We start from the raw sequence: 14,903 nt of genomic DNA on the forward strand, positions 1-14,903 counted from the left end.
TAATTCAGATATACTGATATAGTCAATCTTTTTTGTGTCTTTTTTTTGCTGGGTTGAAAGTAATCCATACGTTTAAAGATGAGCTGGCACTTTATCTCCTTTAAAATGTAAAATCATATACACTATTGTTAAGTGTTGTATGAGACAGTTTTAGTCACAACAGCTTCACATAGAGTCTTAAAACTATTTCATAACAAAGGAAACAACATCCTTTAAAACTAAATCTAGGAAGAGTCTTTCATGTTTCAAACAACCACTGCATTTACTGGAAACATAAGTGGACAATCCATTTCCTCTTCAACCGTCCAGTATCAATACACCTTCCTTTACGTCATACCTACAGTACAGAGCTAATGGGGATGTGCAGTGATGCTGCCAATGACATCACAACATCAATGGATGGAAGCTCACAGCTGTAAATGATCTACAAGGTCACCAGAGCACTTTTGGAAGATTATAGTATATCTATCTGAATGTGATTGTGAGTGTGTTTAATAAGGAGTAACACAGAAAGTGATACAGACTTTGAAGACTCGTTTGATGCATTACCATTGTGAAAAAATAATTGTGAAACAGTAGAATACCATTAAACCATGTTTATGCAATGTTTTCACATGAAACCAGAGTTGCTCTAATTAATGTTGTTACTCTTTCACACACACACTTCCCAGTAATTACTGGGTAGTCCCTTTCACACATGCAGTTTATCCCTGAAATGTTCAGGAACATTTCCTGCATTGGGTCATGTGTGAATGGGAGCAGGGATCGATATTCAGGGAAGTCTGTACCGCCACTTTTCCACCTCAAGACGGATGATACTTTCATGTGGAGCGAGCGAACCAATCACAAGACTCCGTTGATGACATATTTCAATCTGCAACTTCATTACGGTTTAGTGTTTACGCCATTGCTTTCATGGGTGATTTGACTTGTCTCGTAATTGTTGAATATTATAAGAATATTGGAACCGGACAAAAACAGCTCCTCGTTCGCCACGTTCCTGGAAATAATAGACGTCCTCCACTGTGTACACGTAGATCCAGGCTGCGGTCAAATAGTCTTTTAGCTTAGGAAGGTTCCTGACTGAGAGAAATGACTCGGAAGTATCTACGTGGCAGCCATGATAAGAGCTGTTCGAATTCACTAAACACTAAGGAAAGGTGCTTCAATGCTTCCTCATACTATATCTCCTTTAGCACAGGGTACATTGTACCATCATTTATGACAACTGCTACTAGCATAATATACCTGAATCTCCTATTAAACTGTTAGTGGTCGAGCTGCATTGTGGGTAATTTAGGCGCCAGGTTTTGACAAAGAAGAAGAATGTATGGAATATAAAAGACAGTAACTTTTGGTTCTGCTGCATCGATTTTTATCCTTTTGTTTAAACTGTCCATCACCGACAATGTTATAGGAGTGTAATGCTAAATTGGTGGTGTGCTCTTTCAATGTAGACTACACCACCAAAGACCATTGTAATATCATATGTGAATCCTATTTTGAGGTAGATTTATCCTAATCAGAAATGATGCTGAAGAGCAGTTTACCTAAAGCTACAGAAACATGTTTGTCTATGTTTTCCTGTATGGCCTTTTTATTTTTTTACAAAGGGACAAGAGTACTGTCATGTAAAGTGTGTTGTTTGTCTGATCGGGAGTGTCATCTGCTACCTGGTCACTATTGATCACCACTCTCTTTGGACTGCAATGAAGAAACAGATGGCTGAGACCTCCAACTGCTCCCTCCAGCCTACTGCAATTATTACCCCAACACCCCAGAGAATTGACAGGATACCAGTCTTACACACCATTAAAACAATACATCAAACCAAATACATTGAAAATCAGTATTAAAGACTTTTTGTATTAACAATCATAAACTGTATGTTTTAAAGGCTGACTATAGAGGTGCAGCTCAGCAGACACTCAGGAGAGTGCCGAGTTTGACACACAGACTGAAAGCATGCAGCCCGTTGCTTTTGAAAGGCTCCCATTGACGTGTAAAACAGCAAACAGAATCTCAATGTGATTGTCTTTCAAATGAGAAGATAACAGCACTCCGCCTGACTGAAAAGGACCTGGGGCAGAAGGACTGAGTCAATAAAATGCTCCTCTTACAAATGGGCCACTGACATGCTGGAGCCTGCAGAGACACTCGAACAGCAAATGTCTGATGGACAAAATCACAGTTATAAAGCAATGAATTATCATCAAAATGCTTCGAAGTGATGCATCTGATAGTCCCAACACAAGACCACGAATTATGCATCTTATGCCTCTTACTTAATTACCAACATTTGTAATACATGCACGTACGATTGGGCAAATTTTAAGATGGAATGATGCACTGATAAAACAGAGGTCTTGTCAATTAAAGTCTTGTATAAGTGATCTTCTGTTGACACCTATTGGATTAATTCCTGTACAAAATGGCGAAGAACATTGATTTCTTGTATCGTAACCAAATACACTGTGACAGCTATGATTACTATAGCACATACTGTTTATTGATATGTAATATAGGAACTGGGACACACATCTGCAAATGTGTCACCGGGATCAATTCCATAGCAATGCACATCTCTGAACATAATCAGTGTGTCTTCCGCTGCTACATCAGAGCTTGTACCATTGATTAAATGCTTTAGTAATCAAAGGTCACGCTCTTCGGTTACAGGGTGTAATGCAGTATATACACGTTTTGGTCCCTGGAGCAAGTTATTGACATCTGTGGGTCAATATGATGTCCAGTTCTTGTCAGCAGTTAATACGCTGTAAGGTTATCTGATGTTGGACACAAACAAATAAGACACATGAGACTTCCACACCGCTCACAAGGTATTGAACACTTAATGTGGCCAATCAAAACTGCATCTGCCCTGATACAACAGAGGAAACATTGCTTACTTTAAGACATGATCCCAGGTTTGCCCCATTCTTAACTGTGCTTTTGCACACTTCGAAAAAGAGACAATGAATTGTAACGATTTTGGTGATTTCCTCCACCAGCAGCTCGACATTTACGGTATTGAATGAAATGTCTCAACAACTATTGGATGGGTTGCCACAAAATTTGGTAGAGTCATTCATGTTCCCCGTCAGTATGAATTGTAATCACTTTGTTGATCCCTTACTGACTGGAGGCCTGTACACTTTGCAGTTGCACAAGCCCGTTGCAGGGCTTCTTTTTGCTGTAAACATGGAACAAAATATAGCCATATTTCAACAAGCGGCCTAAAGATGACTGAGCCTTCACTGCCTGAGCCACTCAGCTTTGCCAAACAGACTGCTGCCAATTGGTGTAAGTTCCTGTCTCATTCATTATAAAGGAAATTGAGGCAAAAACATTAATTTGCTCATAAAAGCATACAATTTACATAAAATCCATGACAAACTCTCATTAGGAGCTATTAATAACCCTGCAGCCTCAATCTGTGGATGTACACAAACTGTTTCAATTCCTTTATGGGCACATTTCATGTGGCTTTTAAGACCAGTAAAAAAAAGTTACTTTATTTCTATTTCCATTACAGAGCCAGGAGGACATGTGTATGTTGTTAGTCAGTGCCTCATGTGCACTGCATACATAACCACATACAGTCTGCAGACAGACAGCAAGCAGACAGACTGTCCTGCAGTGCCTCACAGAGCAGAGGACACAATTAGCCACATGTGACATTATCATTACAAACGGTGAGGTTTTGTGTTTACATATGAGGTAACAGATCCTGTGTGTGTTGGTAGAGAAAGAAAGGGGGGTTGGGGAGGTGAGGAAGCAAGACGTGACTGAATACCTTTAGAATTCAGAGTTAATGTGTAAATTTGTAAACTTCAGGAACAGCTGTTAAACTTAAATTTAATGTCACCAATTAGAAACCTGTAGCCCATCTCCCGCTAGCATTGGTGTTGTAATGGGAGAATAATGAAGCAGGAGGACAGAGACCTTTAATAACTTCCACATGGTGCTTACACCGAGTCCAACAGGCCTGAATAAAAGAAGTGGTGGGAAACATGGCAAATCCTGGGGCTAACAATGGATGAGAGAAAGAGATAAATGGAAAGATGGAAAGCCAAATAATCAGCCCTTAGTGAGACCCAGAGTTATTGCTGTTTTGTGTTGGTTCCCTGTATACATTTTGGTGGAGAAAAGTGGATCCTCTACTATTCTACTGTAAAGAGAATAGATAAATAAGTTCCTTCGAGCTATATTTGAGAGTCTGTATAATAAAGACAATCATTTTCATCTGCTTTCAGATTTATTTAACATTCCACTGAATCTGCCCGATGGGACACATGTTCAACACCACAGAGGAACAAAATGAACTTATTATCACAGCACACAGCTGAGGTATCAAAGCCGACACAATGTCAATATTCAAAGCTCTGTTCTAACGCTATTTAAACAGACAGGTATAAAAACTGACTTTTAGACCATGCCTCACAAAGGCAGCTTTATTATCTTTTCCTGCATGAAAAACAAACAAACCCACAGCAGAAGTATTAAATCCTTGAATATACTTATGCAGATACTTATTTGTGAAGGTTGTAAAAATAATTTCGGAGGTACATTTTAGGTGAAAACATCCATTTAGTGTGGCGTGAATAACTGATTGTGTTGTTAAGCTTTAGTTACCATTGGCATACCTGTCATGCTTTCCGTTCTCACACGGAGCATATGCACGTTATGTGACAGTGTGATGTTTTAGTGATAATGGGGGGCTGATTCGTCACTCAAAATCCACTGTAGACTGCTGATTTTTAAATGAAATGACAACTGTAGCTCTTTTTAATGTTTCAAACTGACTCATTTTAAAATAGAAACCTTGTAAAAGGATCTTAAATATGTAGTCGATGGCTACAGAGGCTACATGATATTGTGATAAAAGACTGAAGCTAAAGCTGCAAGGCTGAGGCAAAAAGTCAGCATCCTAACCAGTTACTTCACTGCTCCCATCGATAGTAAGCTAATAAGTGAGACATACTAACATCTGCAGCTTAGGTTACACTTGTTCTCTTTTATTTTTGGTTTTGGTAAGGCAAAAGAAAAAAGTTACCTCCCTCTAAACCTTTTATACTTCTAGAGCCCCATGCACATCCTATGATTAGTTAGGATTGCTAGACTTTTATTGGATAATTGTTGTTTGGGCGAAGGGGGTTTGCAAATTTAGTAATTAATGCTCTTTCATAAAAAGTTTTTATTTTATATTGGCTTCTCCATGAAGGTGAGAGGTCAGGGTCAACTGCAGGGTAGTTCACTGCTTTGCTTAGGGACCCTTCAGAGAAGTGAATATGGGGATTCAGCTAGTTGAAGAGCAGTCTGTCTAACCAAAAAGCCATACTGTATTGTGTTTCTCATTAAAAACTCGGGCCTGTGGCTTAAATACGTGTGAAATGAGAAGATAGTTGAGGATAATTTGAACGAGCTACCAAAAGCCTCTGGCTTTTTAATTTGGCTAAATGGGTAGCGTACATGCTGAGTTTATGAGCCGTACCACATATGTTACTAAATAAATCATCTGGATAGCTATCTTTAAGTAGACTTTTATTTAAATGTGTCTGTTGTTACATAAATAAACAACCCGTGTACAGACATAATATTGTTTTTGATGACACAAATGGGAAGCTAATGATCTGTGGGGAACTAAAGAGCAGCAGTGACGGAACAACAACAGATGACTTAAAAACATAAGGCCAACCACACAATAACACCAACAACAAAAAAACCTGGAGGACAACAGAAGGCACAAGCCGTCTTTGTTAATCACAGATTACTCATTATCCCGTGAGCACTATTCATGTCTGGGTCTTGAGTTACAAACTGCACAATGCAGTCCATGCTGGAGCTCCCAGAGGAATATGAAGGCCTTGGATCATGTTCACCCCGTTTCTTTACTGGCACAGTCCGAGGAGGCCGACACAGATTTAACCACATGTGAAGTAGCCTAAATCTCCCCCCTTTGTTGTTTTCTTTCTCTCTTTAAGCCAGTCGCTGTAATGTGTGTGACAGATGTGAGACCTTCAATTATAGAAGTGCTCAAATCACAAATCATCTATAGCTGCAGGTTTCACTTTCTCCATGTAAAACAACACACAACCATCCTGGATACTCAGCAAAAGTGCAAACATCCTTGTTTCTTCCTAACTTGTGCATCAAATATCAAGAAGGCTTTTTTTGCTGAGCAAGTTGTGAATGAAAACTTTATTAGAAGCAGAGGCTGGAGCAGATGAACACAAAGCCCCTGCCTCCTCCTGGTGCTCTACAGACCATACAGCAAGATCACCTAGTGCTCCCTGGGAAATCTGGTTTCAATACACTGCTTCCTGTGAAGGCAGGAAATAGCCGTCATTTCTGCAGGCAATTAACAAAGAACTAGTGTGAGCATCGACCTCGGAGTGGCTTTCCTTGAGATCAGGAGTGTTGCCTCCAACACTGCTAATTCAATTAGAGACCGAAAGGGCAAGCCGGGGAAGAGGGGCACCGAGGGAGCGTGAAAGGGCACGAAGCTGAGGCTAGGGTGTGGAGGATGTGTGCACAGACATGGAAGAGGGAGTATTTCCATGGCACTCAACCAGCAGGCAGCCGAGCAGACGAGTAAAGACAGCATACACTGATACAGAGAGTTAGGCAAGCTGCTGGAGGGGTTGGGGATGGAGCTATTTAATACCCAGCTGAAAAACGTCCTCCTCTGCACGGGCCTCGGTTGATGTTTCACTCCACATGTTTTACTGAGGCTGCAGCTCAGTTACAGCTGCAGGAGCACGGCACTCATTAATCTTTGTTGTACTTGAAATATCCTTTAGTGTCTGGCGAGGTTTTGTTTTCTGTAATAACACGCACTGTCTATGACCGTGCAGCCATACATCGCATCAACTACTCTATTGTACAACAAAGAGTGCATTCAAGCAGCATTCATTTCTCATTTTTTGGCCACGTGAGGGCAGTGAAACAAGCTTCTTTCAACTTATTATAATGTATTTTTGACCATGAAATGACTATAAGTCCAACATTTATTCTCCTTTTTAGCTCTTGTGTGGTCTCCAGCCACGTGCTGCTGCTGCTGGAAACTGGGTTGATGAGATGGGCTGTACAACCAAAAATAACCTGAAAGACACTAAAACGCTATGTAAAACTGAGGGGAATCTTTCAGATTACAGATTACATTTAGTCATTTGACCCATGGTTAATATAAAACTATTGATGAGTACAGCTTTAATTAATTGGAAACTCACACGTTGGATGTCATTGGACAGTCGTGTCTCATTTCAGTGAGAAATTCTTATCACTAGAATGTCTGTCATGCTGTATTTTGTTATTTCATATGAGCTGGAAAGATTCATGTGTTACTAAATCTTCTCAACACAATAACAGATGAGGTGCCGACAGTCGAGTAGGATATTCAAATAACTTAAAGACTGCAGCTTTAAAATTGTGGCAGCAACATCTGAGCCAAGTGACAACAAGCTTTTCGTGGATACGGTATATGATGATGTGTAAGGCAGCAGATTTTGTGGGAACATTTCTTGCCTTTTTAGAGATATGCATCTCTGTGAGCTTGCCAGACTTGCTACTCCTTTAATGGCCTGTGCCTTGGCCCCCCGACTGACAAACATAAACACAAGGAGGAAAACGATACTAAAAAAATCGCAGTGTTGAGCGCACAAGGACAGCCTTCCATTTGTTTACATATTTCTGCCTCCATAACAGCAGCAGGGGAAGGCTAGGGGGACTTCCTATTTTGGGAAACAGCTGCTTTAAAGCAACAATTTCTGGAAAAGGGATGGCATGGTGGGAGAATGAGCAGCAATCTATTTTAGTTAAAGAGTCTGTGAGTAAAACAGTCATGTGTCGACAGAGTGGTACACAACCACATCTAAAACACCTTTTCCGAAAGCCTTCAATCAAAACAACCATCACACTGACATATTTTTTCCACTACAGAGTTGTGATAATGCCGGTTGCATTACGATGACTGACAAACATCTGGCAATGCTGTGATGTGGTGGTTCAGAAACACTCCACTTTGGGTGAACACCCGGTGGGCCGCCAGTACGACCAGTGAGATTTGAGTGTTGTTACTTGATATTAATGAACTGAGACTGATCTCATGAGGGGAGAGGTCTAAGTCATTGCAAAAGTAAGCTGAGCTCTCGATGCTGCATGTCTGATCAGTGATATTTAACAGCTGCACGTCTGTGGTTGCTTCAAAGGCGAGCTAATAAAACCTCCTCTAATCTCAGACAGATTAGAGAGATAAGAGAATATTAATAGCTATGTTGTTTTTGTTTCTGCTTTTATTACTGTGGGCTAATTTCTGCTATTATAAGTAATCTATGTTTACATCCTTCATGTACATCCTACTTTGCAGGGTTCAAATATGTATCAAGAATCACGAGCAGTTATCCCGTTATGTGATGATGTAAGGGCGATACTGTTTCTAAATTACTTCATTTTGGTATTTCAACACTGCGGTGGGGCGTTGTGGGCAAAATCTTCTATCCTGATATACAGTAGGTAATTTCATATCTCAATAATGATATATATATCGCGATATAGTATGTTTTTTCTGGTAATTAAAAAAATAAATAGTCTACATCGAATAACCACATGGTTAAATCTATTTTTTGTATACTCCTGTGTGAATGAAATACTTGACAAATGAACAGTACTGAGTATGTTCTCATTTAATTAAGAACTTTAGTGCAACAACAGTTTCAAGAGAAATTATAGAGAATAAATAAATACATAAATAAATATTTAGCTATATGTTTACATGTATACACCCAAATACAGAGTAATCTGATTAAGACAATAGTTTGATTTAACTACTCTGGGGTATTCCCATAAGCAGAATTCTTACCAATTCAGTTAACCAAGTTAGTATGTGCTTGTTATTATCAATTTAGACGACGTAGTTGTGTATATCATAATATCTCAATATGTGATTTCATCATGATATGATTCCATTGAAAGACGTTAAATTATTATATTTAATTATCGTCCAGCCCTATTAAAAACGGAATTTTTTTGTTACTTATTGGCCAACATATATGCAGATACGAATATGCCGCAATAAGCTAATATCAACCGATAATATTGTTCTGGCATTTATGGGTCAAGCTCCAGTCTGGAACTGATTATCAAGATATTTACTGTGATACACAACATACATTTTGAGTAATCATATAAACTACAAGTACTGATGCTATTTGATATTTTGCTATGTGTTTGCTGAATGACAGTGAAGGTACCTATGTGGATAATATACTAAATAGAAAAAGTGGAATATGTTTGAGAAAAGGAGCTGAACTGATTTTTTCTAGAAGGTATCACAGACACATTTAAACTAATTATGAAGACTAAAGACTGACATGTTTTCTTTGGCAGACATTAGAGCATCTCCCACTCAGATGACTGAAGATTTGGCAGCCAACCATCTATCTCTCTCTCTCTCTCTGAGAGCAAAATGTGTAACAGCACATGTGTGTTCCTCTTTTACTAGTGCCAGATTTGTCCCCAACCTTGAAACCGCTGATCCTGAACCAGGGCCGAGCCTCTCTCCTCTGGTGGTGTCCTATCTCTCCTCTGGTGAATAGAACCAGGCTTAAAAGCTGATGCTGCAACACTATAGCTGAAAAAGCTTGGGTCTGGAAAGTCTAATGTCTGCCCATCCCTCTGACTAAATGATTCAACACTTAACTATATAACCTCTGGCTGCGATGATGTCAGGTACTCTGTCCGTGCGACTGCAATCATTCACCGAGTGTATCCAACGCTCCATGCTGCTTGGGCAACGTTGTGTTACAGCCAGCAAATTTTAGAAGTATGTGCAAACACTTTCGCTGACCAAGTTTACAGACAGCAACTGTGAGAACACCGGGGTCTTTGTAAGTAAGGAAGAGGGCACGCCTGGAACTTCAGAACTGCACAGAAAGTCACAGCTGCCTCTGTCATCACAGCAGACTTTAATGCAGCTGCAGCATTTTTGCCTGTAACCAAACCTGAAACCAGACCTACACTGTCTCACAGCTCCCTGCCATTGCACCCTCACGTCCCAGAGGACACAGTTACCCCACTCGCTGACCCCCAGTGACCCCTGTCTGTCAGAGGTTCAATGCTCTGAGTGAGAGAGAGCTGGTGAGGGCAGCTCCAATATCGGATTCCCTCCAGAGGTGAGACATAAAGTGGTGCAGGGATGATGTATTTTTGTAGGGCAACCAGGAAGTTGGCATCACCCTGTTTCTCCTCGACAAAAACCCAATGGGATTTTTCCATTGGGTTTTTGATTATTGCAGAAAATAAGCTCTGTGGCAAACACATGTTTATGATACTTACACATTTTGTTCGGCAAGATAATCTCCATAAATGAACACCACTTTATGATTTTTTAAGCGTAAATCTAATAAACTGACTACACCACGGTCGCATGAGCACGATTATAAACAACGAGGTTGTAAAGGCGGACGAGTCAGCGTGATGACGTTAAGTAGCCTCATTTAGCCATTTTTTTAAGACACGTAGATGCTTAAAAAATAATCAATTGGGGTATTTACTGGTATCTAACTAAAAACCCATTCAAAAAAGCCATTGACTTTAAGAGGAGAGAACCGGAAGTGCTAAAGTGAGAACTCATTTCCAGGTTTTAGGACTCATTCCAGCACTCTACTGAAGGAAAAGCAGTCGGGCCTGTAAGGGGGCAACAAAATGATTCCACTGGATATCCCCTCAGACTTGACCTAAAATGTGACCCTAAGAGTTGCTTGGCTTTTGAATCTGGCTGGTAGCCATTTGGTGTTTGTGTTTTAAAGCTTGGCCGATACAGCACAAAGAACTTAGTATGACCTCACAAACCTGGTATAACCTCAAGCGTTGGGGTGAATTTGATCCTATAAGGACTCCGTCCTAAGAGAATAAGCTCCTGTCACTTTTGCTTTGAATTACAGTTGCCTTAAATTCACTTAATTTGTGCAAACACAGAAGCAGACATGGCTGTGTTTATGCCTTACCTGCACTGAAATGCCCCGAGGATTAAACTGAGCTAGCTAAAGACTTGGTTCATATGCAAGAGATTGACAGTCAGTAGTGGTCTCTTACTCTGAGAGCACTCATTCATGACTTAATGCTCTCCAGCCAGAGAGGAAGGACGTAAATCTACAAAGGACCAAACAGATCTATCCCCAAAGTAGACGGGGCTTAAATTATAAATAGTATACAGTATATACAGTAAGAGTCTGTCAGGCTGTATAAAGTGCCTTATTCAGATCCTATATGTGACTGACGGCTTTGTAAATCTTGTCCCTAAACCCACCACGATCACTGATTTTAAGTAGAAACGGCTGTGGGTGTATAGAACCGTTACTCACCTCAAAGTGCCGGGCCCGGTTCGGCTGGGACAACACAATGTGCGGGGCAGCCAGGTACATATAACCGGTGCGGTAAGAGCTGATCTTCTGGTGACCTTGCACCAGTTTATACAGCTCCAGGCACATCAGGCCTGCCACTGCGGCGGTGGTGGTAGCTATGGCTGGGATGATCCTTCCAGCAATGCGCTTACTCTGTGGAGGAGACAGAAAGGAAAGCTCACTTTTAAAATGTATTAGAATCAAGCAGAATGATATGCGTATAACTGCGTTTTTTTTTTTTTACAAAATTCCAGTAGTGAAAAATAAAGTATATGTACTAATGTTCTTTATTTAAGTACAATTTTTGAGTTGCTTGCAGCATGTCTATTTTGTGCTACTTTATACTTCAGCTCTACTACATTCAGTGGTGAGAGAAGTATTCAGATCATGTACTTAGCAGCCATGCAGCAATGTAAAAAGACTACATTACAAGTAAAAGACCTGCATTCAAAATCTTACTTAAGTAAAGGTATTTAAATGTTATCAGCAAAATGTATTTTAAGTATCAAAAGTAAAGTACTGATTATGCAGCAGGATCGGCCCTATCAGAATTATATTATTATATATTATATTATATATTCATTATTAGTAATGCATAAATATAAAAGAAGCAGTTTAAGCTGGTCTTGTGGATCTAATTTTAACTACTTTATGAGCTGGACAGTCTAATCTGTATTCATGCATCATATTTAAAGGAATAATATACAGGACTGACAGCTACTGTAGCGTTTAAAATGGTAATAGCAGTCCAAATTCAAAACGTTGGAGCCGTCACCCGTCCGCTTCTCCGGTGTGAATGTTAGCAGCGCACGTTTTCGAAATTTAAGGGTTACCTTCATGACTGTGTGAGCCTCTGGCCAGCAGTGGTCGGCTCAAATACTCTTTGTCTTAATAACCCAGCTGCACACGGACCATAGACAGATGAGCCGAGGCTTTTCAGGTCAGGTAGAATCTAACGTTAACGTTATCTCTGTTGATCCAGTTCGTCTGCTTGCTTCCATGGCTGCAGAAGGCTGTTTGCCTGACGATTTGTTTCATATGTGATAACAGGGTGTTGAAATGGTCAGTGGACGGGATCACACAGATCCAAAACAAAAACAGGTCTTACGGACCGGAATGGGAAATTCAAAGGAGAACATACTGGCTGTAGCGTTGTTGTCAGAGAAGCCAGTATTTCAATTTAGCATGTTTCCTTAATCTCCGATGACGTATCATAGTCATTTTATGATTTATTACAGTTAATATATCACATATCGGTCCTTTAAAATGAAAATGAACAGTATTTTTTTACAATATTTCATTCTGAAATTTAGTGGAATAGCAGCAAAAATGAAAATACTGAAGTAAAGCGCAAGTACCTCAAAACTGTACTAAAGTACAGTACTTAAGAAAATGTACGTAGCTACTTTGCATCACTGATTACATTTCAGAGACAAACATTGTCCTTTTTACTCCACTGCTTTTATTTCACAGCTACAGTATAAATACTTTGAATTTAAATGTTTTACATACAAAACAAATGATCATCTTATAAAATATAATGCATTGTTATAGATTGAGCTGCTAAACGAAGTAGTAAAAATTAGCTTTACTTTGACTAGTAGCAACGTAACTGCTGTGTACATATAATAATGCATCAGTAATCAATGCATCCAGTAATATAATATAACACTGACAGGAGACATTCTGCAAAATTTTTAATGCTGGACTTTTACCTTTAGTGGAGTATTTTACCTTGAGGCATTGGTATTTTTAGTTAAATATCTGAACACTTCTTCTACCACTGCAAATCGTAATTTTTTTTTTTTTTAAATAAATATTGGCCTTATTTTTGCTTCACATGTGAAGTTTTGTTGGATGTAATGCATTACAGCACAGCGCAGCACATTTCACTGTATTACACGTTCATCTGATTATTTCATATATGATTTTTCATACATTATCCACGTGTATTCAGTATATATCAATACAGGAACAATATCCTTATTATCATTCTAATACTGACACTGACATAAAGCCTTGACCATATGTAGATTTTGCAGTTCAGATATACACTGAACAGGGTTAAATGGTGAGTAAGTTATTCCCAAACGAGATGCAACATGTGGAAATCTCTGTATGATTACACAAGGGTCACCCTCTATTGTCTCCCCTCACTCAGTAGCACCCATCCCCCCGTCCTCCATCTGTCTTGGCTGTGTGTGTCTGCAGCAGCGGCTGGTACAAGGCCTGGCTCAGGTGTCACCTCCCAGGCGACAGGTAAAGTGCTGTGATTAGTTCTGCTCCAGGAACAATAGGTGAGGAGGCTGTTTCTGTGGCTTTAGGGCAGGTGTGTGCAGCACCGACTAAAAACATGACCCCGAGGGAGGGGGAGCGGCCTTTTTCTTGCTTTTTCTAATCTACACCGCCTCGGCTTCACCCCTCGGATTTACGTCTATATTTTTTTACCCTTTAATTAGATGATGCACATAGTGAAATGTTTACCTGGAGCCGATCGGCTGCAGGGATGTCATAGTTCTCCGCCCTCAGGTTGGAAGCAGCAACAATGTAGTCAATGTGGAAGTTACTGTCGTTATCCTGTGCCAGGTGAGAAATTAAACATACAGCATATCAGTCATTCATATAACACTCCAAAGCTTGATGTACAAGAACAAAATATATATGTTTCCATGTCTATGCCAAGTGACATCCCCAGTGATGTGATGCTCAGTTTGGCTGCCTTGAGCTTTAAAGGCTTTGTTGTTGTTGTTGTCACTTAGATCACTCCAATACATGACTTGTTCACCCCATCAGAACGCCGTGGAAATCAGATTTCTGTTGTGATCGACATGGCCAGTGAAGTCATGCCTCTTCTTCTGCGGCTCTACAAAGGCTAGGAAGATAACTGTCACTCAGGGATGGCTTTAGGGGTTGTGAGGACGCTCCTAGCTGGCAACCCGATGCATCTGAAACCCTCCTACACACATTCCATCTATCTGACCTGGGCACGTAGGGATAAACATGAAGACAAGGGGGAGTGAGGTAGTTTGGGGATCTCATTCTTATTCGTGATGACATTCGATATGTACCCGACTTACCTCATACACCTTCATCAATGCTTCTCCTGAGTCACTGAATGATTTACTAGAACCTCATTCAGGCTGCCTCAGACTCATTTTCTATATAGCCTCTCTAAATTCCTCCAACACTCACCTCTGCAGCTACAGCAACTGCACCCTGTCTGGCCTGCTAATGGCTCTTTGTTGAGGTGTGGGGCCTAAAGTAAAGGTTTTGTTGCAGTGACAAACCTTTCACCTCCCACACTCCCAACCTCCATGAAGATAAAGAGATAGAAGCCTGTATAGAGGTGAGAATTTTAATTAATCTACTCCTTTTAAAAGGTTGCTCTGGAAACCCAGGAACTCACCGGAGGGGCAAAAGGTCAACAGGTAAACAGGATAGGTTGGATGCAGAGGACACGTTTCTCCCCACAGGGATTAATTAACTATAACATAAAATCAT

General features: G+C 40.2%; 1 protein-coding gene across 1 annotated transcript in view; it reads right to left on the reverse strand.

Annotated features, from left to right (window-relative positions):
* uba7 (ubiquitin-like modifier activating enzyme 7) overlaps nucleotides 1–14,903 on the reverse strand; it is a 42,243-nt gene that overhangs the window by 10,842 nt on the left and 16,498 nt on the right. Inside the window, exons 20-21 of the mRNA XM_037776291.1 lie at nucleotides 13,887–13,979; nucleotides 11,364–11,555 (exon numbers count right to left, since the gene is read on the reverse strand). Coding sequence (XP_037632219.1) covers nucleotides 11,364–11,555; nucleotides 13,887–13,979 — 285 coding nt within the window. The remainder of the gene's footprint in view (nucleotides 1–11,363; nucleotides 11,556–13,886; nucleotides 13,980–14,903) is intronic.

The sequence above is a fragment of the Sebastes umbrosus genome, chromosome 1, assembly GCF_015220745.1.
Source record: "Sebastes umbrosus isolate fSebUmb1 chromosome 1, fSebUmb1.pri, whole genome shotgun sequence".
NCBI classification, from domain to species: Eukaryota; Metazoa; Chordata; class Actinopteri; order Perciformes; family Sebastidae; genus Sebastes; species Sebastes umbrosus.